This window comes from Lepidochelys kempii, chromosome 14, assembly GCF_965140265.1.
Source record: "Lepidochelys kempii isolate rLepKem1 chromosome 14, rLepKem1.hap2, whole genome shotgun sequence".
In the NCBI taxonomy this organism is placed as follows: Eukaryota; Metazoa; Chordata; order Testudines; family Cheloniidae; genus Lepidochelys; species Lepidochelys kempii.
In genome coordinates, this window is record NC_133269.1 from 26,871,165 (window position 1) to 26,896,645 (window position 25,481).

At 49.8% G+C, this 25,481-nt stretch overlaps 1 protein-coding gene across 6 annotated transcripts in view; it reads left to right on the plus strand.

Moving 5' to 3' along the window:
- Positions 1–2,689: 2,689 nt before the first annotated feature.
- GAS7 (growth arrest specific 7) overlaps positions 2,690–25,481 on the plus strand; it is a 369,130-nt gene continuing 346,338 nt past the window's right edge. For all 6 annotated transcript variants that reach the window (XM_073310806.1, XM_073310812.1, XM_073310808.1 and 3 more), the window contains exon 1: positions 2,690–2,903. In XM_073310806.1, coding sequence (XP_073166907.1) covers positions 2,721–2,903 — 183 coding nt within the window. In that variant the 5' untranslated portion in view covers positions 2,690–2,720. The remainder of the gene's footprint in view (positions 2,904–25,481) is intronic.

Sequence of the window (25,481 nt, forward strand, 5' to 3'; positions counted from 1 at the left end):
GCTGATGTTATTAGGCCCTGTGATAGTGTCCCCTGAATAGATATGTGGCCACAGTTGGCAACGGGCTTTGGTGCAAGGATAAGTTCCTGGGTTAGTGGTTCTGTTGTGTGGTATGTGGTTGCTGGTGAGTATTCGCTTCAGGTTGGGGGGCTGTCTGTAGGCAAGGACTGGCCTGTCTCCCAAGATTTGTGAGAGTGATGGGTCGTCCTTCAGGATAGGTTGTAGATCCTTGATGATGTGTTGGAGAGGTTTTAGTTGGGGGCTGAAGGTGACGGCTAGTGGCGTTCTGTTATTTTCTTTGTTAGGCTGTCCTGTAGTAGGTGACTTCTGGGAACTCTTCTGGCTCTATCAATCTGTTTCTTCACTTCTGTAGGTGGGTACTGTAGTTCTAAGAATGCTTGATAGAGATCTTCACGAAAGCTTATGCTCAAATAAATGTTAGTCTCTAAGGTGCCATAAGTACTCCTTTTCTTTTTGCGAATACAGACTAACACGGCTGCTACTCTGAAATCTAAAATTACAGAAATTGTAAGTAAGGGCAAGGAAATGCGTTAGATTGTCTTTAGTTTTAGCTTGTGAATTTTCCCTATTGTAAGAGGGAGTTTTATTCTTGTTTTTTGTAACTTTGAAGCTGAGCCTAGAGGGGAATCCTCTGTGTTTAAATCTTTGTATTACCCTGTAAAGTTACCTTCCATCCTGATTTTGCCGGTGTGATTTTTTTACTTTTTCTTTAAATAAAATTCTTCCTTTAAGAACCTGTTTGATTATCAGTGTCCTAGAGACAAAGGGTCTGGTTGGTACTCACATTATTCACAAGCCTCCCCAGGAAAGGGGGTGAAGGGGCTTGAGGAAATATTTTGCGGGAACAGGGACTCCAAGTGACTCTTTTCCTGAATTTCTGTGTAAATCCCTTGGTGGTGGCAGCAATACCGTCCAAGGACAAGGAAAGGAATTGTATCTTGGGGAAGTTTTAACCGAAGCTGGTAGAATATAAGCTTGGGGCGGGGGGGTGTCTTTCATGCGGGTCCCCACATCTGTACCCCAGAGTTCAGAGTGGGGAGGGAACCCTGACAGCTCCTAACTGACAGCTGGCCACTAGACTGATCCAGACTCTGGACTGGTAACTGTAACATCGACTGGTGGGACAGCGTGTGTGTGTGGTGTGATTGAATGCATATACTAATTGTTGTATCTTCAATAAACGCGGCATATTGCCTTTTCCCTTGAAAAAGATCCCGTGTGCTTCTTATAAGTATAATTTTTTTTGGTGGAGAATTGCAAAAGGGGGAGGGGGGGATATGCACTGGGATTGTTGAAAATACTACTAAGTACTATACCATACATATAAAGTGATTGATCATTCAGGTGCACACACCCCTGTTCGTAGAAGTGTCAGGCATAGAATCATAGAATATCAGGGTTGGAAGGAACCTCAGGATGTCATCTAGTTCAATCCCCTGCTCAAAGCAGTACCAATCCCCAGATCCCTAAATGGCCCCCTCAAGGATTGAACTCAGAACCCTGGGTTTAGCAGGCCAATGCTGAAACCACTGACCTATCCTTCCGTCAACTGAGCTATCCATATCCTCCCCCCCCCCACACCATGCAGTCACTCTCAGCCACCCCCATCTTCTAGACCCCTCTCCTCCCTCCCCCGGAGTCATTCTCAGAACCCCTGATACATCTGATTCCCCCTCCCCCCAACACACACACCGTGGTGTCACTCTTAGCCACCCCAGATACATCCCATCACCCCCCTACAGACCACAGAGTCACTCACAGCTAACCCAAACCCCTTCCCCCCACACCTTTGAGTCACAGCTATTCCCACCCTGAGACACCCCCCCCCCACATGCCGTGGTGTCACTCCCAGCCACCCCCCCTCAGCTTGGAGTCACAGCCATCTCCACCTGAGACACTCTCCACCCCCCCCATGGAGTCACTCTCAGACACCCTCAGTACATCCCTTCACCCCCCCCCCCCACAGACCATAGTCACTCACAGCTAACCCCAACATCCCCCCACACCTTGGAGTCACTCAGCACCCTGATACATCCCATCACCGCCCCTTCCCCCCCGCCGCCACACTGTGGTGTCACTCCCCCAGCCACCCCCACCCCGACACACACACACACACACACACACCTTGGAGTCACAGCCACCCCACCCGAGACACCTCCCCCACACACCATGGAGTCACTCTCAGCGCCCCTGATACAGCCCCTCCCCCCCCGTGGTGTCACTCCCAGCCACCCCCCCCTCCGAGACACCCCCCCAGCACACACACACTCTGGACTCATTGTCAGCCCCCCCCCCCGCACACACACACACTCTGGACTCATTGTCAGCCCCCCCCCCCGCGCACACACACACTCTGGACTCATTGTCAGCCCTCCCCCCCCCCGCACACACACACACACACACACACACACACACACTCTGGACTCATTGTCAGCCCCCCCCCCCCGAGCCAACCTCCCCACAGCTACCCCCGTTACATCCCATCTGCCCCCGCGGTGTCACCCTAGTCTCACCCGCCCCGACCCCCACCCGAGTCCCTGCCGCTCCCGGAGGCCGGGCCGGGCCGGGCCCGCGGCGAGGGGCGCTGCCCGCGGGCGGCGGCCGGGCGGGCTGGGGGCGCGGCCCGGGGGCGGCTCGCGCTCGCTCGCGCTCGCTCCGCACTGGCAGCGCCGGGCGGCCGGGCAGCTCCGCGGCGCAGCATGTCGGGCTCGCGCTGCCAGACGCTGTACCCCTTCTCCGGGGAGCGGCACCGGCAGGGGCTGCGCTTCGCCGCCGGGGAGCAGCTCACGCTGCTGCAGGTGCCGGACGGCGGCTGGTGGGAAGGGCAGAAGGAGGACGGGCTGCGCGGCTGGTTCCCGGCGAGCTACGTGCAGCTGCTGGAGGTAGGAGACCGGCGGCACCGAGCGCCTGGGGCGAGAGGCTCGGGCCGCGAGGCAGGGCGGGGTGGGAAGGGAGTGTAGGATTGTGGGGAAGGGGCTCAGGAGAGGAGTTGGGGGAGTGCGGGGTTTGGGGAGCGGGGGCAAGTGCAGGGGGGCTCAGGAGAGGAGTGCGGGGCGGGGGGAAGCGGCTCGGGGGGGCCCGGGAGAGGAGTTGGGGGAGTGCGCGGTGGGGGGCTCAGGAGAGGAGTGCGGGGCGGGGGGAAGCGGCTCGGGGGGGCCCGGGAGAGGAGTTGGGGGAGTGCGCGGTGGGGGGCTCAGGAGAGGAGTGCGGGGTGGGGGGAAGCGGCTCGGGGGGGGGAAGGGGCCCGGGAGAGGAGTTGGGGGAGTGCGCGGTGGGGGGGAGTGCGGGGTGAGGGGGCAAGGGGCTGGGGGGGGGGAGTGCGGGGTGAGGGGGGAAGGAGATACATGAGCATCAGACCAGGTCCTAGGAGGGAAGGATTGCACAAGTGGGGCCCTGTGATGGAGCATACATGAAAAACGCTACCTGCTGTACGAATCTGGTGGCTTCGTGCAGGTGGCTAGCTTAGGATGGAGCTGTTGCCTTCCCCAGACCCTCTGTCTGGCCATTTGCCACTGGCTCTGTTCACGCTCCCTAACCTGTGTGCAGGGCTGAGCCCTGGCAGAGCAGTGTTGCCAGCTTGTGGCCCAGGCCTTCCCAGCACTGGAGGAGAGAGGACACCTGGGGTTAAGGCTCTTGTTAAAGTTTCTAATCACCAGTTGTATCCCAACTCTACCCACACCAGTTGTGTGTTTGTTAATATCACTTTTCACAGCAAGACCTGGATAATTAAGACCTGGATGGGGTGGGGATTGAGGCAACGCGGGGGCCAAGGAAGATGGATGCAGGGCTGGGGGAGGCAGCAGAGGCCAGGTGCAATGGATGGGGGGCCCCTGCTACCGCATGGTTGGGGGGTGAGGATCGGCGGCTGGGGGTCAGCACCTGCTGCTGTGTGATCAGGGCTGGGGACCGGCACCCACTGCCATGTGGCCGGGGGTTAGCACCAAGGATTGGTGCTTGGGGTCCAGGAGCAGGAGCCTGCTGCCATGGGACTGGGGCAAGGGGTAGGCATTGGTGTCCAGGGCCAGCACCCGCTGGATCCTGGGGTTGGCGTCCACTGTCATGTGACCAGGGACAGGGATTGGTGCCTACGGCCAGCACCCGCTGGAGCCCAGGGTCGACATCCAGGAGCAGTGTCTGGTGTCAGTGGCCAGGGCTGGGGGTCGAAGTGTGTGGCCAGGGGTTGGCATGTGGGGCCAGCAGCCGCCACCAGGGGTAGCACTTGGGGTCCACACCTGCTGCCGTGCAGCCAGGGCTAGGGGTTGGGATCCAGCACTTGCTCCTGCCGGAGTCTGAGGCCGGGGATCTGCATCCAGGGCCAGCAGCCAGGGCTGGGGATCTGCACCCAGGGCCGCCAGCCGCTGGAGCCCAGGGTCAGCGACCATGGCTGGGGGTCAGAGTGTGCTGCTGTTGGACAGCACCTGGGGACAGTGACGCCATAAGTAAGAGCCAGGGATTGGAGCCTGCGGCTACACGGCCAGGGGTTGGAGCCTGAAGACCTGTGGTTGAAGGCCAGGACTGCAAGGCCAGAGCTGGGGGTCAGAGCCCCAAACCCCGTGTCCAGAGCTGGCTGTTGGCTCCTGAAGCCCCATGGCTGGAGCCCTGGTCTGCAGCCAGGCTCCTTAAGTCCCCACCGCCCAACCACACCAGGGCTAAGGTGTGAGCCCCACTAAGTCTCCCTTCCTCCCAGGTAGAGAACTCCCTTGCTCCTTCAGCATTGTTCCCCACTTGTCTCCAGAGACGATGCAGGATGGCGCATCCAGGAGCCACAGGGAGGGATGGAAAGGAGCCGATGCTTTGCCTCCCCCCCATCACCGCCCAGGAAACCCCCTGATGGCTGCATGTGAGAAATGCTCATTCCTTTAAAACCCTTTCACCTTTAGTATGTTCCACACCTTGCTGAAGTTACTAGTTGCCGTCACCGTGCAATGCAGTGATATCTCAGCACCCCAGTAATACAGTGCTGGGAGCTCACCAAGGGCATTTATTCAACTCACATCAGTAGTAAAGCTGTATGTCACTGTGCTTTGTATGAGGCCTTTCCTCCTGGGTTAGGGAGCCTCCCAGTTGCATCTGCTGCATAAGTATGTACCCCTCAGTGGTGAGCTTGTTCGCATCCAGATCCATGCCCTCAGGTCAGATCTGATTTGCCCTGGGTTCATTATTGTATTATATAAAGTCTTGGTGTCCATGTGACCTCCTGCTTGGTTAGAAACGTGTGTATCTTTCTCTGGCTAGTGCTGCATATGCTAACAATGACAACCCGCCACTAACACAAGAACTCTTTGGCAAATGGAAACACCCCCTTCATAGCAGGTATTTCCATCTTTGTCACTAACATTGACATTTGCTTCCACCACCCCAGATCCAAGCCGTCTTCAGGGCTGTCCAGTTTTAGATTTTAGTCCTGCACTGAAAACCAGCCTCAGGCACACTTCACCACCAAGCACTCATGTTATCTGATTTGCAATAGCTGAAGAGCTGCTGAGAAATTCTGAGAGTTGTGTGTCTGAGTGTGTGGTGGTGTAAGTACAGGAGCTGAGTTGTGCAGCCACATGTGACCCTGGGAAGCTCCCTCCTTACCCATGGCCCTGGTGTAGAGGGTGAGCTTAGGGCAGAAGAAGGCTTGGCCCTCAGGACCACTCTCATTTATGCCAAGGACTGTGGTGGCCCCTTTGAAGGGTGTAGAGACGACATACAGTGCTTGGGCTGTGCTATGATATGTCCCCAAGAGCTGTCACCTGTTGTGTCGGATTGTTTTCTAGGAAATATTCCCCTCAGAGCTGAATAGCGATGTGATTGGGGTATAGATTGGCTTCCGTATGAGGAGAGATTAATAAGACTGGGACTTTTCAGCTTGGAAAAGAGGCGGCTAAGGGGGGAATATGATAGAGGTCTATAAAATCATGAGTGGTATAGAGAAAGTAAATAAGGAAGTGTTATTTACTCCTTCTCATAATACAAGAACAAGGGGCCACCAAATGAAATTAACAGGTAGCAGGTTTAAAACAAACACAAGAAAGTATTTTTTCACACAGTGCACTGTCAACCTCTGGAACTCCTTGCCAGAGGGTGTTGTGAAGGCCAATACTATAATGGGGTTGAAAAGGGAGCTAGATAGATTCATGGAAGATAGGTCCATCAGTGGCTATTAGCCAGGATGGGCAGGAATGGTGTCCCTAGCCTCTGTTTGCCAGAAGCTGGGATTGGGTGACAGGGCATGGATCACTTGATGATAACCTGTCTGTTCATTCCTTTTGGGGCACCTGCCATTGGCCACTGTCAGAGGACAGGATACTGGGCTTGATGGACCTTTGGTCTGACCCAGTATGGCCGTTCTTATGTCCTTGAGGTAGCAGAGCGTGCTACTCTGAATCCTATTTGTGTGTGTTTCATACATTGGGGGAAGACATTTACACAATAGCAGTGTCTCAAGGGGGTTGTTTAAAAGTACATTTCAGTGTCTGCTCTTCTGATTTGTGTTTAGTCAGAAATCCCTTATATAAGAAGCAGCAGCAGCATATGCTAATTCTGCATCACTGAAAATTGTCAGCACTTTTTTATATCTACTGTCATCTCCCCTAGCTGCAAATCTTTGTATGGAGCAGAACGTGTCTTCCAACAATGCTGGAGATGGCTTGGGAAGCTGCCTTGGCCAGCACCCAGCTCTGGACGAAGAACTGCCCCATTATTTTGCCTTCATTGGGTGGCACTTTCACACACTGATGTAAAAAGTAATACAAGGCACTTGTAAGGCCTCTGCAACCTCTTTGTTAGCTGTCTAGTGGGGAGTAACAGCATAGAGAATTTGTGTGTGGAGTGGAAAGTGCAGTGGCTACGTGGCTCCATTCCTGCCTTATGGCACTCCATATCCATCTCATTGCCCTCTGCAGCCTCAACATAGTGGCTGAGCTGCAGGTGGCCAAGGAATAGGACGTGGGAGACAGCTTCTGCCCATGACATGTGACTTAGTTACCAACATGTTTAAGACTTATGTAGGTGCCTAAGGAACAATGTGTGCTGTGCCCGGAGTCTCTGGTGCTTTGGGGCAGCAGTAACTCTCTCATCACAGTGTTTTCAATCCAGGGGCTGAAAACACCTTACTGTCAGGGAGGCCATCCATCACAGCGCGGCTGAGGGGTTTGTGGGGGACACAGGCCAGCTGAAATGTACGGCCCTGGGCCTTGACAAGAATTGCAGTCTGTCCGTGGGCTGGCTCCAGCAGGAAGTAGAAGGGAAGAGCGCAGGACCCCACTGGTCTTTCTCCTGACCTCTTTTACCAAAGACAGAGAGAGGGTGCAGGTCTGAGGGGAATATATTCAAAAGTGCCTCGTTGACGTGGGAGCCAGACTCCCACTGGCTTCCAGTGAGTCCCAGGCTCCTAAGTACCTAAGTCATTTCTGAAAATGGGTTTTGGGCTCCCAAGTCACTCAGGTGCCTTTGAAAATGTTCCACTAAGCAGCTGTCTGCATGTGCACTGAAGCAAAGCCAGCGGCCTGGCAAAGGCAGGGCCAGCCTGCCGAGAAAGGTAATCTCAACAGAAGCAGATGTCAGGAATTCAGTCCTGTCTGCCCTGCCCTGCCAGACACAAGGCACAGTAGATTTTTCTGCTAAACCCTCCAAACCTAGCATAATCCAGGCAAAGAACCAGGGGAGAATGAGCAGCCATGCTGTGCTCCTGGGACGTGTGTGCCCACTGCTATCAGACACTACAGTTTTCTGTGTCTTTTAGCAAGAAAAATGTCGGCTAAATGTCTTTATCAGAGGTGCTTTGATATCATGATGATGGGCTCGGTATAGGAACCTAAATAGCACTGAATTGACTGGATAGTTCATACAGCAAAACTTAACCTGTTCCTTCTAAAAATTCCACATGTTAAATTTCCAAAAAATTGTTACACAATATGTGCAAACGATCCAGCCAGTGGCCCAGCTTTGGGTTTCTTAGTATATTCAAAGGTTTATAGTAAGGTTTCAAACACTTTCACACCAAATCTCTTTCCAGGATGTCTTGTCCCTCTCCACCTGGGGCCAGCCCTCACTCAACCGTCTTCAGACTAATCATTATTCCTTTATTTGGATTTCTTTAAAACACCATCCCCATCCTAAGCTGGGGCCCCCTTGAAGGACAACAAAACGTTCAGACAAAACCTGCTTTATATTCAGCAGTAGCCAACATGACCTTCTACACAAAGGAACCAATAAAGAAAAAGAATCCACCCTCCCAAAAAATCCCTCTTGAGCCCGAAGAGCCCCATGAATAAAGGCGGTCCTTCCAGCATGCTCTGCTGGCTCCAGCACCATGGGTCGATGACAGACTATGCAGGGAGAAGGCTCCAATGCTGAGGGCCCCTCATGGAGAACACCTTGTTGGCAGCTCCCTCTTCCACACTGAAGGGAATCCAGTTGGAACATTCCATTATCTTCAGCAGTGGCAGGGTGGCACGGGCGGACGTGTATCTCAGGGAAGCGGAGTGGCACGGGGAAGTGTGTGGCACGGTGACATGGGGGAGGAGTATCTCAGGGAGGGCCACCTGGCCACAGGCAGTGGCAGGAGAGACAGTCTGTTTCCTCCCCTTGCTGGCAGGCTGGGGCTGGAGGAGTGGACTGTCCCTTCCTGAGTCTCTCCTGCAGACTGAGGTTACAGACAGGCCAGTAGCTGGGCCTGGCAGTGCTGTGCTGTGCTGGCTGGCTGACTGCAGGGAGCTCCTCGTCTCTGGTCTCTGTGCGGGGCAGGAGCTGGGCTATCCCAGCTGCCCTCCTGCTGTTCCAGCATCAGGGCTGTGCAAAGGGTCAGAGAGTGCTTACAGTCTGCCTGGCTGACTTCTGCCTCTTGGTGGCTGCTGGGGTTGCTGTTTTCTCCCCTTCTCCATTGGCTGAGGGAGGAGTCTTGCTAGGATGACTGGGGGTTGCATCCCCCTCCCCTCCCGCCTGCTGCTGGGGGAAGTCAGCAGCACGGGGCTCTGTGGTAAAGCCCATGAGGCGAGTTACAGCTGCTCAAGGAGTTATTTTGGGGAAGTTCTCTGGCCTGTGCTGTGCAGGAGGTTGGACTAGTTGATCACAGTGCTCCCTTCTGGCCTTAGAGTCTATGAATGTTATTGGGTGAAGGAAAGCTCCCTCTATTGCAGTCATGAAACAGGGCTGGAGGTGAACGGAAGTACATGTAGGCTGGACTAACTACGACTAGCCTTGGCTATGCAGTGTGACTTTGGAGAATCTGGAAGACCCAGGCTTATGTGCAGTTCTGGGCAGCTGCTTTGTGTCTTGCCCTGGGCTCTGGTATTCAGCATTTTTTTTTTTACTGATCATGTGGGAAGCTAATTATCCCCTGCCAGTTTAACCTACAGAATCATAGAGGGCAGCGCACAGAAGGGGGAGTGAGGGCAGGTATATGATTGTCATTTGAACAGAACTATTATATAGAAATAAATGCAGTGACATCACTACCCATTCCAGAAGCGTTAGTTGTAGGGTTCAAGGAAATGAAAGTACTAGAAATGGAAACTCACCAGGGACTGAAATTCAGCCTGGGAATTTATGCAACAGAGATTTTCAGAATGTTGATAAAACCAAACCAAACCAAGAAAATGCTCAGCACTGGGTGATCATAGGGGAAGAGCAGTCTCTGCCCACAAAGGTGATGCTCTATGGGCTCAGAGCCTGCTGGGCTGGTTTAGTAACCAGACGGTGGCACAAGGTCAGCAGCTCCTAGGCAGCCTCAGCATAGTGATTAGCTGCTCCTGATACTACCAGCTTAAGTGAAGTTAAGCTACTTTGCTCAGTAACTGTGTGGATCTACAATTTATGTCAGATTAGAAATACTTACATTTGGATAACCAGCTCAGTACAAGGCAAAGCGAAGCATCAGCAGAGCTGAGTTCAAATCCCTGCTATGCCACCAACTTATTTCATGAATGTGTCCAAAACACTTGAACAATCTCACTTTAATTTTTCTAAATGTAAATATGGAGGGAAATGATGCTCCGCTGCCTTTGCTTCCATTGATCTCCTACGGATTTATAAACCAAGTGCTGTATTAGTAGTAATGTTGTCGTCATGTTCTCAAAACACATGCATTCCCCTTCACTTTGATAGTACTGCAGCACTCACTTCTTGTGTTAGAAGCATAGGCAAGCCAGAGCACAATATATCAGAGTAATGTGGGGGTGGCTGGGCGTGGTGAGGGTGACTCCCAGTGCTGTCAGGAATACAGCACAGCAAACCTTTGCATGATAGCATGGGTGAGGTCTAATTAGGATTTGTAAGTGGTCGGTGACAAGTCATAGGTGTTTTTGCAATGGCATTCTTGGATTTAACTGAAGATTTTATAGTATATAAATCAGAGCTATTGAAGTGTGATAGGAATACTAGCATACAACAGCATCCCAGCCATGTAGTGGGTATGCTGCAGACCCCAGGAAAATGTGCAAGGGTTTGTTTAGAGGAAGCACAGTCCACTAGGAAGCAATGCCTGTAGTTAAGATTGCACAAGCATTTCCATTGTATGGGTCTTTCCCCAATATCTTTAACTTTAATCTTTCCGTCTGAAACTTTGCACATTGATCACAAACGATTCAGAGGCTCTCATGTTCAAAGACAGTGGGAAAATGCTGTTTTGCCATTACAAAAACAGTGTTTGCTCCGTATTTTTAAGGGTCTAAGGCCCCAGTAGGACATGACAGACATGTGACACATTTCTACAGTTATGGTTCCCATGTCATAGATGTGGCTAGCACTGACCTGGTGAAAATTGGTTTGGTTTGGCTGAGTTACATTGGTTAGTTAGGTACCATGTGCATCAACACTGGCTGTTGTTACACTACAATAGAGTACTGGGCACTGACCCATTGACTTTGCGTGCATGTGCCTATGTACTCCAGGTGAACAGATCCGTGAACAAATATGAAGGGGCTTCTACATGCTGAGTGGAGGTCTCTTTGGGAGACTGCTTATTCCTTCTGTATGAGGTGAGAGCTCTGCAGGAGCCTGGGTTCGTGTGTGCAGAGCTTGTGTAGGTGACAAACTACTGCTCTGTTGCAAATAGTTGCACACGGTGGAATTTATTTCTTTATTCACTTTTGTAAACACATTAAGAAACTCCATTCAAAAACTACATGAACATTAAGATTGCAAAGTGACACACTTGAAAGTCCGGAAATGGCAAAGATCACTTCTGCAGCCTCAATTCTGCTACTTGTGTGTATGTATTAGGATTAGGGTGCAGTCTTTAAATAACTTGATCAGAGACTATTTTTTCCGACCAGATCGACCTGTCTCACTCATGTGGAGTTTGTGTTGCAGTGAGGCTGGGATCCAGAAGAATACTCCCTCATTCAGCAAGGGTCAGTGAATGAGATAAGGTTCCATTTGGCTGCTGCCTCATTCAGTGCAGTAGGCTGGTGGTATATGGTGGCTACACATTGGACAATAAGTGTACAGATAAACCTGCCTCAGTCTCTGAGCTCTGTTTCTCTTGTTCACTGAATGAGGCAGAAGAAACTAGTATGTGGTCATGCAATTCAAGACTGTATCATCACGTACATATACAAAGTGGCAAGGGCAACTCTATTGCTGGCCTGTCCTAACTTTGAGTGTCTGAAATTGCAACTTTAACAGCATTAATTGCATTTAGCTATCTATATGTGTAGCGCCACAGTCCACCCAATTACCTCCTTTAGTGCCCATCTCCTTACTGCTTTTGATGGACAGGTCTGGGTTCATCTGGATCCCACCTCGAGTTCAGCAGGGTGTAATTTCCTTATTTTCTTCCCATGTGAACATATTTGGTGATGCCTCCACCCCCGTCGCTCCTTTCTGGCAGGGTCACCGGGGCAGGTTGGAAGAAAAATTGTAATTGCAGGTTACCCCCTGCTTTCATGCCACATAGTTAAAGACTCCCAAGAAATAACACCAACACACACAATATATTCAATAGAGTAATTATAATAAATGGGTGGTAAATATAACACAACAGGGTAAAACACAAGTCTCAGGGTCACTGGTGCCCACACTGTTAAAACCCATGAATTTCCCCAGTCATGTGATCTGAGATAGCCAGAGTAAATTTCAGTGTCCCATTGATATGCATCGTTGGAGGGATCCTTGAATGACCTGTGCCAAAGATATCTTCTGTAGTAGCAATAAGCAACTTGGGTGACTTGGTTCAGTCCTGCCCAAGGACTCGCAAGTGGGATAAGAGGGTGAGCCCCTCTGCAGGTTTAATAGGCAGCAGGTAATGAAATCCCCAAACCCTTTTCTCTGGTCTGAGGATACAGGAGCAGGGGTCTCGCAAACAATTCCCCTGACTAGCTAAGTGAAAGATGGTGCACTCAAAACTCCCTGAGTGATCCTTGGGTTCAGAGATGGCTCTGGACTCTTCAGCCACTGATGATCACAGCTGGCAGGTGTCCTCTTCATTCAGGAATCAGGCTGCTTCTGTTCCCAAGGTTTCCCCTCTCCACAAAGGGGTGCAGGGCTCAGGTAGTAATGACAATAACTCTGCTAAAACTGCTCACTCCCGACTCCTACCCCAGCACTCAGCCACATGCCCGGCAGGCAGGCAGCCCTGAGCTGGCACCAGAGCAGCACTTGTCATGTGGTGATGGGTTTATCTAGGCACTGGAGGGCCACTCCCCTGGCTGGGGGGGAGTTTTCCAAACAAAACTCTGTACACTGGGTGTTACCTTGAACAGGGAAAGGACCCAGCTAACGGGTTGCTGCCCAGCACCCAGAGGCTGGTTCTCAGGGGACCCTGATGCACCCTGGGACTCACCTGCTCACCCACAGCCAGTCCTGCCCTTTCAGTGGCTGGCTCCATACCCCACAAAATGGGTATTCCTCTCTTCCAGTGCTCCTGGGGATGGGCGTCTCTTTGAGGACCTGCCTGTTGGGCAGGATAGCTCTTCTTCCCAGGCTTTTACTTGTCAATCATTCAACTCTAACCCCCCACCCAGACACTGGCCCGCCTCTGAGCAGGCAGCTGGTGACCATCCAGGCACCCTACCACGCTCCCCTGAGGTGACAGGGCCCCTGTCACTCTGACTTGCGGCTCTCCTCTGTCCCTCTTGGTTGCCCAGTAGACTGAGTCCGCTCTTGGCCCCCTGCCACCCAGTGAGAGTGGACTACCAGCACACACAGACCCCGGGAAGCTCCTTGGGAATTTGTATTTCAGGTGGTGTGTAAATAAAGCTTTAGGGAGGACGGGAGCTGCTCGGTACTGATGAATTCTGAAAGTCTGGCCACTCCTTTTTGGTGCAGTCGGTTGGAATTTGGTGGGGTTTTGCTTTCTGGAGTCCTTTGATTTATATTTTAAATAACTGGCCAATCAGCATTAATGAGATGTAGTAGTCATAAACTATACTACTGCTTTGATCCCTCCCCCGGCTGTTTGCTTAGGTGAGCATTTATTTAGTTTGCACAGCAATGACATGTTATCAGGGCCCTACTTTCCTAAGTATGCACTTATACAGGGCTTGTTTTTATTAGAGCGTGGTGCTTTGGACTGTGCTGACTGCTCTCAACTGACACTCTCGTTGAGATTGCAGAGGTAAGCTGTTCTTTTAATAGGGCAAGCTCCCATACTTGTGGTTTTAACTCTGCATTACAGCAGCATGGCATAATAACCAGTTTTTATGGGAATCTTTGGGAATTTTGCATTTGTTTTCACTGTGGACAGAATCAGGGCTGTAACTGAGTATGGTGAGGGAGTCATAGATTGTGTGTTATGGATTTCTGTACATCTGTCTGTTTGCAGTAAGGTGTGGGGCATGGGGAACACAACTGCTGAGCATGAGCTTATTCATTCAGCACTGCTGATTTGCACCTCAGGGCCAGCGGCTGTTCAGCTGCTCACTGCACCTACTTGCTGCCATTGTGGAGTAGCATACCACAGCGACATGTGTTTATCTTGAAAAATAAATGTATGATTTAATGGAGCTGGAATTTTTATGTTTTGCCACTGTGCGGCTGAGTGTAAAACATTACCTGGTAAAGGGTCATTGTGCAAGAAGGTTTGTATGTGTGAGAGACCTGGGATGATAGCTACCAGGGCAATGCTGATGGGTGTGCTTGCAGGTCCAGCTGAGGCCAGCTCTTCACTACACACTTCTGCTGGCACAGCTCTGTCAGGCGGAGAACCCCTAGTGTAGATGCAATTATAGCAACAAAACTGCCTCTTTATAGCTTGTTTTGCTCAGGGGACTGGAATAAATTTATCAGTAAAAAGCAGAGTTTTCTAGGTGTGGTGTTCTGTCCCATCTAGTGGCACCAAGACCACTTAGAGAGCAATTAATGAGTCTGCCCTACGGCTTAGCTAAGGGCCATGTGGCTTTTAGCTCATGTGGTAGAGGCTCACGCACTAAACTCCAGAGATCCCAGGTTCAATCCCTCCTGCCGACAACCAGGGTTTGTTGGAGTTATACTGGTATAAAATACAAGCACTTTGCTGGCACAGTACAGCTGTACTGGCAAAGCTCTCCTAGTAACGATAAATATATAATTTATATAAGGAAAAAAGTCCTTTGGCCAGTATAACTTATACCAGTTCCCTGAACGAAATAAGCTATGCTGGTAAGAAGACACGTCGGGTATGTCTACACTTAAAATGCTACAACGGCTCAGCTGCAGCGCCTCAGTGTACGACCTATTCTGGCTCTCCCGTCAGCTTAGGTACTCCACCTCCCCGAGAGGCGGTAGCTAGGTCAACAGAAGATTTCTTCTGTCAACCTAGTGCTGTCTACACTAGGGGTTAGGTCAGCATTAGCTGTGTCTCTCGGGGGGTGGATTTTTCACATCTCTGAGGGACGGAGCTATACTGATGTAAGCAGTGATGAGCTGCCAAAATCTTAACAACTGGTTCCCTCCTCACCCTACGAGGGGGTCGTTGCCCACCCCTGCCCCCCGGGACTCCTGCCCCATCCAACTCCCCGCGTTCCTTGATGCCCCCCCCCCGAACCCCTGCCTCATCCACCCCGTCCCCTGACTGCCCCCAGAACTGGGCAGGAGGGTCTCGTGGGCCATGGTAGTGGGTGCCCACTCTACCCCTAAGAGCCAAAGGGACCTGCAAGGGGGCGAGGTGGGGAGTCCTGGGGATGCTTACCTGGAACAGCTCCCAGAAAGCATCTGGCAGGTCCCTCTGGCTCCTAGGGGTGGAGTAGCGTAGCTAGGGGGGAGCAGGGGGAGCAGCCGCTCCCCCCACTGATCACATCAAAAGTGGTGCCTTAGGCGCCAACTCCACGGGTGCTCTGGGGCTGGAGCACCCATTGGGAAAATTTGGTGGGTGCAGAGCACCCACCGGCAGCTCCCCGCCCTGTGCCTGGCCCCAGCTCACCTCCGCTCTGCCACCTCCCCTGAATGCACCACCCCGCTCTGCTTCTCCGCCCCTCTCCCCCGGCTTCCCGTGAATCAGTTGTTCGGCGGGAAGCCTGGGAGGGCTGAGAAACAGGCGGCGGCTTCACACTCAGGCTGAGGGTGGCAGAGGTGAGCTGGGGCGGGGAGCGGTTCCCCTGCGCCGCCACCCCCCCGGGGTTACCTGCTGCAGCGCGGGCGGCCCTCCTCGCGCCCCCCCAGCCCCAGTTCACCTCCACCTCCCTGGGCCTGAGTGCGAAGCTGCCGTCTGCTTCTCAGCCTGCCCCGGCTTCCCGTGCAAACAGCTGATTCGCGGGAAGCCTGGGGGGTGGGGGTGGAGAAGCAGAGCGGGGCGGTGCGTTCAGGGGAGAAGGCAGAGGCAGAGCAGAGGCGAGCTGGGGCCGGGGGTGGGGCGGGGAGCTGCCGGTACGTGTTCTGCACCCACCAAATTTTCCCCTTGGGTGCTCCAGCCCTGGAGCACCCATGGAGTCGGCGCCTAAGGCGCCACTTTTGGCCGGTTAAATTTAGAAGCCCTTGCGGAACAACTGGTTCTAAAAGAGCTTCTAAATTTAACAACTGGTTCTAGTGAACTGGTGGGAACCGGCTCCAGCTCACACTAGATGTAAGTTCCTAGTGTAAACCAGGCCATATGCACCAGGGCTATGTCAGCAAAACCTCACCCCGCAGTGGACATAGGTATGCCAGCAAAACTTTTCTGTGGAGACCAGGCCTAAATTATACATCTTACAAAATAAAAAGCACTTGGATAAAGCAGCCTAGAATCCAAAGGCTAGACCTGGGACTGAGCACTTCAGCTAGACGATAAAGAGACCTCTGCACCTGGTTCCTCCATTGGTTGGATCATAGCTATCTTTGGTCCTAAGAGTACAGGCTTCCATTGATGATCAGAGCAGAGAACTGAACACTGATCCTAGTGGTATCTCAGATTGTTTTGTAATTTAGCATCTTGAATGCTAGATGATAACACCTAGGGGGCATAGGAGCTAGTAATCTGTATTTTGTAGCAAGACAGAGGTACATAGTGTATAGGAACAAGGGAGTATCCTTTGGAATAGTTTGTGAGCCCTCTAGTGGCCCTTGGCAAGAACTGGTAGTAATCACTGTCCATTCCCAGAAAACCATTTTTATGGCTTGGCTGCTGTAAGAAGAAGCTTTAGTCTTGTCTGAAGGCGCCCGAAGCCAGCTCATGCAGCAGTGTGTGTGTATCAAGGCCAGGCATGCTGCACACATTTAGTAAACATGGCACTTTGGGTTGCACTGTGCCCGTGCAGTTCCGTTATATCTTGTGTTGTGTACACAAGAACTGGCAATGAGGATGGGGTCCTAATAACTGAATACTGAAACAGAGAGTGACTGCAAAGGCCTAGGGAATGTAAGAAGGAAACAGCAGCTTGGAACACTGGAACCATCAGTAAACTCCTCATTTAGGAAAAATAGAAAAAGGGTTAAAACATCTGGCTGTTTGAGGGAAATGGGCTTGTTTGATAAGTCACGTATTGAGGACTGGTTTACTTCTGTCAAGAGACTGGCACCGTGTACAATCAATAACAGTATAATTGAGGAGAAAAAGATGGTGGCTTTCACTATGTGTAACGCGGGCTAAACTTTGTAACTTGCTTGTCATGCTTTCCATTGGAAGTGGCAGATAAGAGTACTGGAGTGGAACCAGAGACTGTCTGTATGACACAAACCGAAACCTTGCTAGTGACAACTGCCATGGTCCAATGTAACTGTAAAATGACCTAGTGCTGGCTCAAGACCATGACATTATGATGAATGGATGGCCTGACGCACACAAACAACTGTTTCCATCAGACGTTGCTCCAGAAGAGCAGGTAAGTGTATCTCAAGGGTGCCTGCTGTGTGTCACTAGAGTGGTTATTCCTATGTAGCTCCAGTCCCATGTTCTCCAAAAATTATACATAGGCCAGTTGGGAGTTGTAACAATGGAAGTCCTGGCCAGAGGTTTTGTGTCCTGGCCAGGGATTGGTTCACAAACAGGAATTAGCAAACACTGTTAAGGTTGTCAGCAAGTACAACACATAACTAAACAAGCTCTGTTGGATCATTAGGAGTGGCCAGGTGCTCCAGGGCAGTGAATCCACATAGATTGTGCTGGACTGTTTATGGAACAAATGTTTTTGTTTGCAATAGTTGCCTATTTTAAATGGCCTGAAATATTCTGTTTGAATTCCACTGGTTCTTTGCTGATGGCGGAAGTATTCAGACTCTTGTTTTCATGGATGAGGGTTTCTGAACAGATTGTAAGTGACAAAGGAACTAATTCACATCCACAGAGTTTCAGCTGTTTGTCAAAGGAAATGGTATTGACCATGTCACATCAGCTCCTCAACATCCTGCCACAAATGGGTTAGTAGAGGAAAGATTTATCCAAACATTCAAGCAACTGATTTGGGCAGGGTAAGGTAACTTACAACACAAGGTTATAGGAATGCAACCCATGCTACTACAAATCAGATGCCAGCTATGTTGTTTATAGGATATAATTTAGGGGTCGCTGGGACTTGTTTAAGCCTCATCTACAGAGAGACACTGGTAAGAAGCAGGGTGATTGCACAGATTTCACGAAGGAGAAAAGGTCTCAGAAAGAGATGAGCAAAATAATTAATGGCAACGTGGACTTCTGGAGTATTCTTTTTGAGATGGGATGAACAGTCCTGCACATGGGATCCAGGCAAGGCTGCACGTTGATTTATATAATGGCAGTAGGATATTGTTTGTATTGTCTCACTCGTATTTGTTATGCTTGATAACACCTTGTTTCAGGGGTGCTGGAACAATTTGTGTAATGGGGGTGCCGAGAGCCATTGAACCAAACTGTATAGCCTGTATATGATGGAAACCACTTCAAGTTGGGGTGCGGGAGCACCCCGAGTTCCAGCACCTAGGCCTTGTTTGCTCTTTGGATTGCAGCTGCACAGGTCTTTGTTGAACCATGTACAAAGATTCCCAGGTCTTTTTTTGAATTGGTATAGTTTAGAAACCCAGTAAGGTGTCTGAGTAGTTCAAGTTTTCCCTTTCATGTCCCTTTATCACGATTGAATTTAGTTTTCCATCATGTTGCCCATTCACCTAGAAGTACAGAAAAGTGGAGTTGGAAAGAGGTCATCTAGTGACCTGCTCTGGGGCAGGATTAAGTGTTCCTGGGCCATTCCTGACAGCTGTTTCTTTAACATGTTCCTAAACCCCTCCAAGGATGGTGATTCCACATAACCTCCCTAGGTAGCATGTTCCAGTGCTTAACTATCCTTAGAAGTAGAAAGTTTTTCCTAATATCCAACCTAAATCTCCCTTGTACAATTCCTGCAGTCTCTGAGGTGAAATGACGAGGGTTTGGCCTAGAAGCAGCAGCCCCAGGATTTGGCAGGACACTGGCTGCAGCGGGAGATGGAGAGAGAGGCATGTGAGGTGGTTGGGAGGGTAACAGAGCTGTGTGGTGGAGCTCACTGCGTTGCGAAATGGCAGGAGTCTCAGTGTGTTCGGTTTGTGGCAGCAGTGGGACATGCAGGAGATGTGAGACTGAACACAGGGAGAGCCGTGACTTTAAGGATGAACAAACATGTCACTAAGGAAGGAACAGCCCAAAGCTGGGCTGATGAATTCAGTGCTGTTCACTCTCCCCGAGAAAGATGTCTGGGGCTTCCAATTTTTTTTTTTTTTAAAAGTCAGTTGAAGAAATCTTTCCAGCACATGACTGGATGATTTCAAGTTTGCCAATGCAATTGACTGCCTGAGCAGCAGATTTGCTTCCCCTGCACCAGCTGTTTTATAATAGGACTAACTCATTATCTAAAGCCAAGTAATCACTTTCAATAGCAAGATTTAGATGAGAGCCCATGATTTACCCTTCTGCAGTATGTGCCACTGGCATTCACAGCGGTAATCCCACTGTCGGATTGGGTTTCTGCTCTCAGCACTGCTCAGATATACCTTTGTGAGTCTGGATAATTGCTTTGGGAAGCCACCGCTATGGCATGCATGTGCCAGGAGGGTTAGTGATAATTCTCCAGACTCTGGATGGGGGTGTAGATAATGCGGCAGATATGGCCTCTCAGGCAGCAGGCCTGGCAGGGTTCATGCAGGCACCATGCTGTAATCAATAGGTGCATGTTTAACAGCAGGGCCACAAGGAAGTGTGCTGTTCTGAGGCGCTCTGAGGAAAAGGGTGGGCTGCACATACCTGAGCAATGCCAGCCTCCAGCAAGCAGCTGTTATTCATTTGAAGGGAGGTGAGTTAATTGAGCTGAGGGGCCTTTCCTCTGAGCAGATCAGTCAGCCTTCTCTGTGTCTCCTGATCAGACTCTGGGCTCCAAAGTCTTTGAACAATAGGGCAGGCTGCCACCTGGATCTGGGTTGTTTTCTGATCCTGCGGCTTTTGTTCCAAAGGGCTTTGAACTAGTGGAAACGACTCTGTCTTTTACTAGCTTTGCCCCTGGTGTTCATATGTGTTCTCTGTGTCCTAGTGGTGCCGTGGGTACTCAAGGCACAGGCAGTGTCAGAGAGAAGGGAACAGTGGGATAGGACAGGAGCAATGGCTGTTGTTGCCATTTCCTATGGCAGCCCAGGGCCCACACCAGACTTCTACACTCATCAGCCACCCAGCCAACAGCGGCCTGTGTTCTGAAAAGTAAGCCTGGATTAAAGAATTTTGGGGCTGTGTGCACCATGGAAATCGGGGATGTTGTATTAATTTAGATGGACTAAATGGGCCCGAAGAGTCACAAGTGTTAACATGATGCTTTCACTGTCTTAACATTAAACAGTTTTAAACAAGGTTTGGGATTTGGTCTACAGAGACCTCTGCCTGCTCAGGACTGGTGAGACACCAAGTCCAGCTGCATGGGATCGGGGTGGGGGAAGACTTTTACCATGAATGCCTGGGATTCCATTGGCAAGAAATTCTTTGCTTCTGTGATTCTGATGAACAAAAGCCATCACTCCAGACAGGAATCTGCTGCAGGTTATCAAGGGGAGGTGCTAATGTTCCCACAGGCCAGACCTGGTCTGAAGAGACAGAAGAGAGACTGGGTGATCCCTCCAGTAAGGGTTCCTGAAAATGAGAGGGGCCTGTTCCCTAAAAATCTGGTTCAGATCAAATCCAATATGGATAAAGGGACTGAGGTCTTCTCCAGCATCACAGGGCAGGAGTGCAGATACCCTCCCAGAGGCATAGTTTTCATCGAGGAAGAGATGGGCTGAGTGAGGGTTGAACAGAGAAGACACAAATACTGTGACAAGCACATCCCTTGAACCTTTTACTAAATATACAGAAAAGAGGGAAAAATAGCTAAAGCCTTTGAAATGTAAAGTAAGGCTTTTATTTTAACAATCTCCCTTATTCCCTTTCCTTTTATCTGGAGAGAGCCTTTTGAAGGGACCTCCCATGTTTGACAGTCTCTTAGATTGTAATAACTGTCCTTTTGGGAAAAAGAGAAGAAGTTAGTTGAGATGGGCTGGGGCTGCTATTGCTACTGCTGTTGAAGTCCAGTCATAGAATCATAGAATCTCAGGGTTGGAAGGGACCTCAGGAGGTCATCTAGTCCAAGCCCCTGCTCAAAGCAGGACCAATCCCCAATTTTTGGCCCAGAACCCTAAATGGCCCCCTCAAGGGCCTCACAACCCTGGGTTTAGCAGGCCAATGCTCAAACCACTGAGCTATCCCTCCCCCAGTCACGTTTCCCAAAAGACAAAACCAGACAAACACACACGAAACAGGACAGAAAAGAACAGCAAAGAGAGAAAATGCAGCTTCTGTCTCTGGTGCTGACTCCCACCTGCAGCCTCACTGCTGGAAAACCACAGGCCCAGCACATGGGCTTATCAGCCACTCCCAGACCTGGCAAACTTGTTCCAGCATCTTTTAGCTGCCTCTTTCTGGTCACAGGCTTTTACAGCAGTGTTGCAAATCACACCGATTTGGACAACTAAGCCAGGTCACATCCCAGGCAGTTGTTGGGATTTAGCTGGAGCTAGTAGATGTGGTAATGTCATCTGGGCCCCTCTCTTGGCCCAGACTGATCAGCACATTTCTCAGGATCAGGATGACGAAGGCCCAATAATGTTATGGTAGATCCCAGAGTCATAGGAGGTGGCGGGAATGGCAGCCATGATGGAGAAGCTTGCTCCTTCTCCTTCTTTCAGTCAGCAATTATTGTGCTTGCTTCTGTCCATCCATAATTTCCCTCCAAAGGGAGGGCTCCAAAAGGGAGTGACAGGTGGAACAGCTCATCCCCTTGTTGTTTTGTTCACCAGGTAGGCCTAATTTTTAACACAACAATTTTTGTCCATTAATTTCTGGACCCACACTTCTCCTGTTTACCTAGAATGATCTTAACACTGGTATTGGGTTATATCAGGAGGCCTTCCATCGGGACTAATTCAGTCTTTTTGTCTCCCTTTTACACCTTCTAGTTATAGGTCACGGTGACATTTTATGAACTTTATCCACTTTTCCTCAGTTAAGCTCACAAGTGGGCTAAATTTTTAGGCCCAATTATTACAACAGGCCCCCCTCTCACCTTTGTTAAATTAGACAGAGCATGTGATGCACAAGACAGTCTCTGCCCTAGGCAAAACTTCGGTATGCTGCCTGTTAGAGAGCTTATTCCTTCACTCTCCCACTTCCCTGGTCCTTCTCGCATGAACAGAGAGCAACAATACCCGAAGTCCGAAGGTGCAAACAATTCGATGTTTATTGGGGTGAACTTCCAGAAAGCTTAAATATAAGTTCCTTTTTCCTTATTTTCGAATCCCAACTTACTTCCTGTTTGCCCCTAATTTATATAGTAATATTCTTAGCTATACCTTAACCAATCATTCTACTGAAATTTAACTAACCAATCCTAACATATTGTAACATGATTAGCTAACCAATTATATCCCACCATCTTAATTAGTTTACACCCAGCAAAATTAATTATACAGCAGACAGAAACAATCACAGAACCAGACAGAGACCATGCCAATAAACAATAGCAAAGTGGGAACTATAATGACAAAACAATACAGAAGTGAGGATTTCACAACTACATCTATAAAGACATAAGAGTTTCCCAGCTGTGTCTATTGATAAGTGAGTTCTTACCAGACAGAAAACTATCAACGTCAATTTCCTTTTACATCTTCTAGGCACTTCCCTTTCTCTGGAGGTGATAGGCACTATCAGGACAGGATTGTATTCCTAACAGCCCAATAGCACTTTTCTTTCAATGTGACTACTTTGGATTGTGAGGATGTGACCGGTCGCTTCCCAGCTTATGGCTGCCTCTGTCGCTTAGCCAAAGAACAGGGCCTCAGACTGTCACAGTAAGAGAAGGACCTTACACTGGCAGACAGTGATTTTGATTCTTTCTTTTATACCTCTAACTAGCCAAGTGATAAGAATACACCTAAATTCTTAAAGTACAGGCCTTTACAGACCGGCCTGAATATCTATATCCTAACACTGCCCCCCTCCAATTCCGTAGAACAGAGGTTTTCAACTGGTGAATGCATTAAACTTTTGGGGAGGAGCACAGCAAGCCTTCTGATGGTTATGGTAGAAGTGGAGAAGCCAAGCACCAGGTCACAGTTCCATTCACTCAGGTTTGGCTCAGCCACCCCCAAACCCATGGTCAGGACTGGGGTGCGACTGGGCCAAATTTGAGTGAGTGGCATTGTGACCTGGTGGACCACCCCAATCAATTTGTAACAATGAACAATCAATTTGTAAGCACCTAGAAAATAATAAGGTGATAAGTGACAGTCAACATGGATTTGTCAAGAACGAATTGTGTCAGTCCAACATAATATCCTTCCTTGATAGGGTAACACAGCTTGTGGATGTGGAAGCAATAGATGTGATATAGCTCAACTTTAGTAAGGCTTTTGGTATGGTCTCACATGACCTTCTCATACACAAACTAGGGAAACAAAGCCTAGACTAACCTACTATAAGGTGCTCAACTGGTTGGCAAATAGTACTCAGAGAATAGTTATCAATGGTTCACAGTCAAGCTGGAAGGGCATATTGAGTGGGGTCCTGCAGGGATCTGTCCCGGGTCCAGTTCTGTTCAGTCTTCATAAATGATTTGGATAATGGCATAGAGAGTACACTTCTAAAGTTTGCAGATGATACCAAACTGGGAGGGGTTGCAAGCGCTTTCGGGGACAGGATTAGAATTCAAAATGATATTAACTGTAGAAATGGTCTGAAATAAACAGGATGAAATTCAGTAAGGACAAATGCAAAGTACTCCACTTAGGAAGGAACAATCAGTAGCACATATACAAAAAGGAAAATGACTGCCTAGGAAGAGAGTACTGCAGAAAAGGATCTGGGGATTACAGCGGATCACAAACTAAATGTGAGCCAACAATGTAATACTGTTGCAAAACAAGCAAACATCATTATGGGATGTGTTAGCAGGAGTGGTGTAAGCAAGACACGAGAATTCTTCAGCTCTACTCAGCACTGATAAAGCATCAGCTTGTGTACTGTGTCCAGTTCTGGGTGCCACACTTCAGGAAAGATGTAGACAAATTGGAGAAAGTCCAGAGGAGAGCAACAAAAATGCTTAGAGGTGTAGAAAACATGATCTATGAGGAGAGAGTGAAAAAATGGGTCTGTTTAGTCTAGAGAAGAGAAGACTGAGGGGGACATGATAAGTCTTCAAGTACGTAAAAGGTTGTTATAAAGAGGATGGCGATAAATGTTTCTCATTAACCACCAAGAACATGATAAAAAGCAGTGGTCTTAAATTGGACCAAGGGAGATTTAGGTTAGACATTAGGAAAAACTTCTGTCAGGGTAGTTAAGCACTGGCACAAATTGCCTAGGAAGTTGTGGAATTTCTGTCATTGGAGGTTTTTAAGAACAGGTTGGACAAACACCTGTCAGGGCTGGTCTATAGAATACTTATTCCTGCCTCAGCATAGGGGCTGGACTAGATGGCCTATGGAAGTCTCTTTCCGCCTTACACTTCTATGATTCCATAGCTCTCTGAGGTCACTTTTCTGCCCACTAAGATGTCCCTCAGAAGCAGGAATGCAGGCCCTGAACCAGGTCAGCTCTGCAGCACCTCTCCTTGGTTGCTAGAGGTGACTCCGAGGGCTCTGAGCAGGCAGCCAAGATTTTCTCCTCCCCCCTCTGCTCCACGCTGTCCCTCTGCTCCCTACCTGGTTCCTCTTTTGGTCTCTCAGTGCAGCACGGGGCAGGAAAGGGAGGAGTTCAGGGCCAGTGCTGTGCTTCCTGGCCTTGAGCAGCAAGGCATTCCCTGTTCCTCCTCCCTCCGGTGGCAGCTGAGGCATGAGGGAGATTGGGAAAGGGGTGACAGAAAGTCCAGGGTAGACAAGGAGAGGGCAGAAAGAAGCCAATAGGGAGGGGTCAGGGTGCAGCAGGACAAAAGGAAAGGCTGGTGAAGGGAAGTAGCCCAGGAGAAAGAGTGGGTTTGGGGGCAGGGGAATGGATCTGAAGGGACAAGTCAGGGACGGTCATGTGGCTAATGCACAGCACTGGGGGTGCTGGACTCCTAGGTTCCATTCCCAGCTCTGCCAGCTGACTCGCTGGTTGCCGTAGGAAAGTACCATCATTTCTCTGTCTCACCTTAAAAGTCTACTTAGAATGATAGTGCAGCCTGACCTCCCAGCTAAGAGACAGCTCCTAGAGGAGCGTGGGTGCAGGTCTGTTGTAATTAAAGGGGAAAACAAGCTGAATCCAAAAAACTGCTCTCTGCACATGCTCATCTCTGCAAAGCTGTCACTCAGTGAGCTACTTGGAACCTAGCAGCAGTGGCTTAACAAAGAGGAAGTTAAGGGGTGACTTGATCACAGTCCATAAGTACCTACATGGGGAACAGATAGTGGGGATAGTCTAGCAGAGAAAGACTAACACATTCCAGTGGCTGGAAGTTGAAGCTAGACAAATTCAGACTGGAAATAAGGTTTGTTTAGCTTGTTTAGCAGTGAGGGTAATTAACCACTGGAACAATTTACCAAGGCTCCATTACTGACAATTTTAAAATCAAGATTGGAACTTTTTCTAAAAGCTCTGCTGTAGGAATTGTTTTGGGGCAGTTCTCCGGCCTGTGTCATTCATG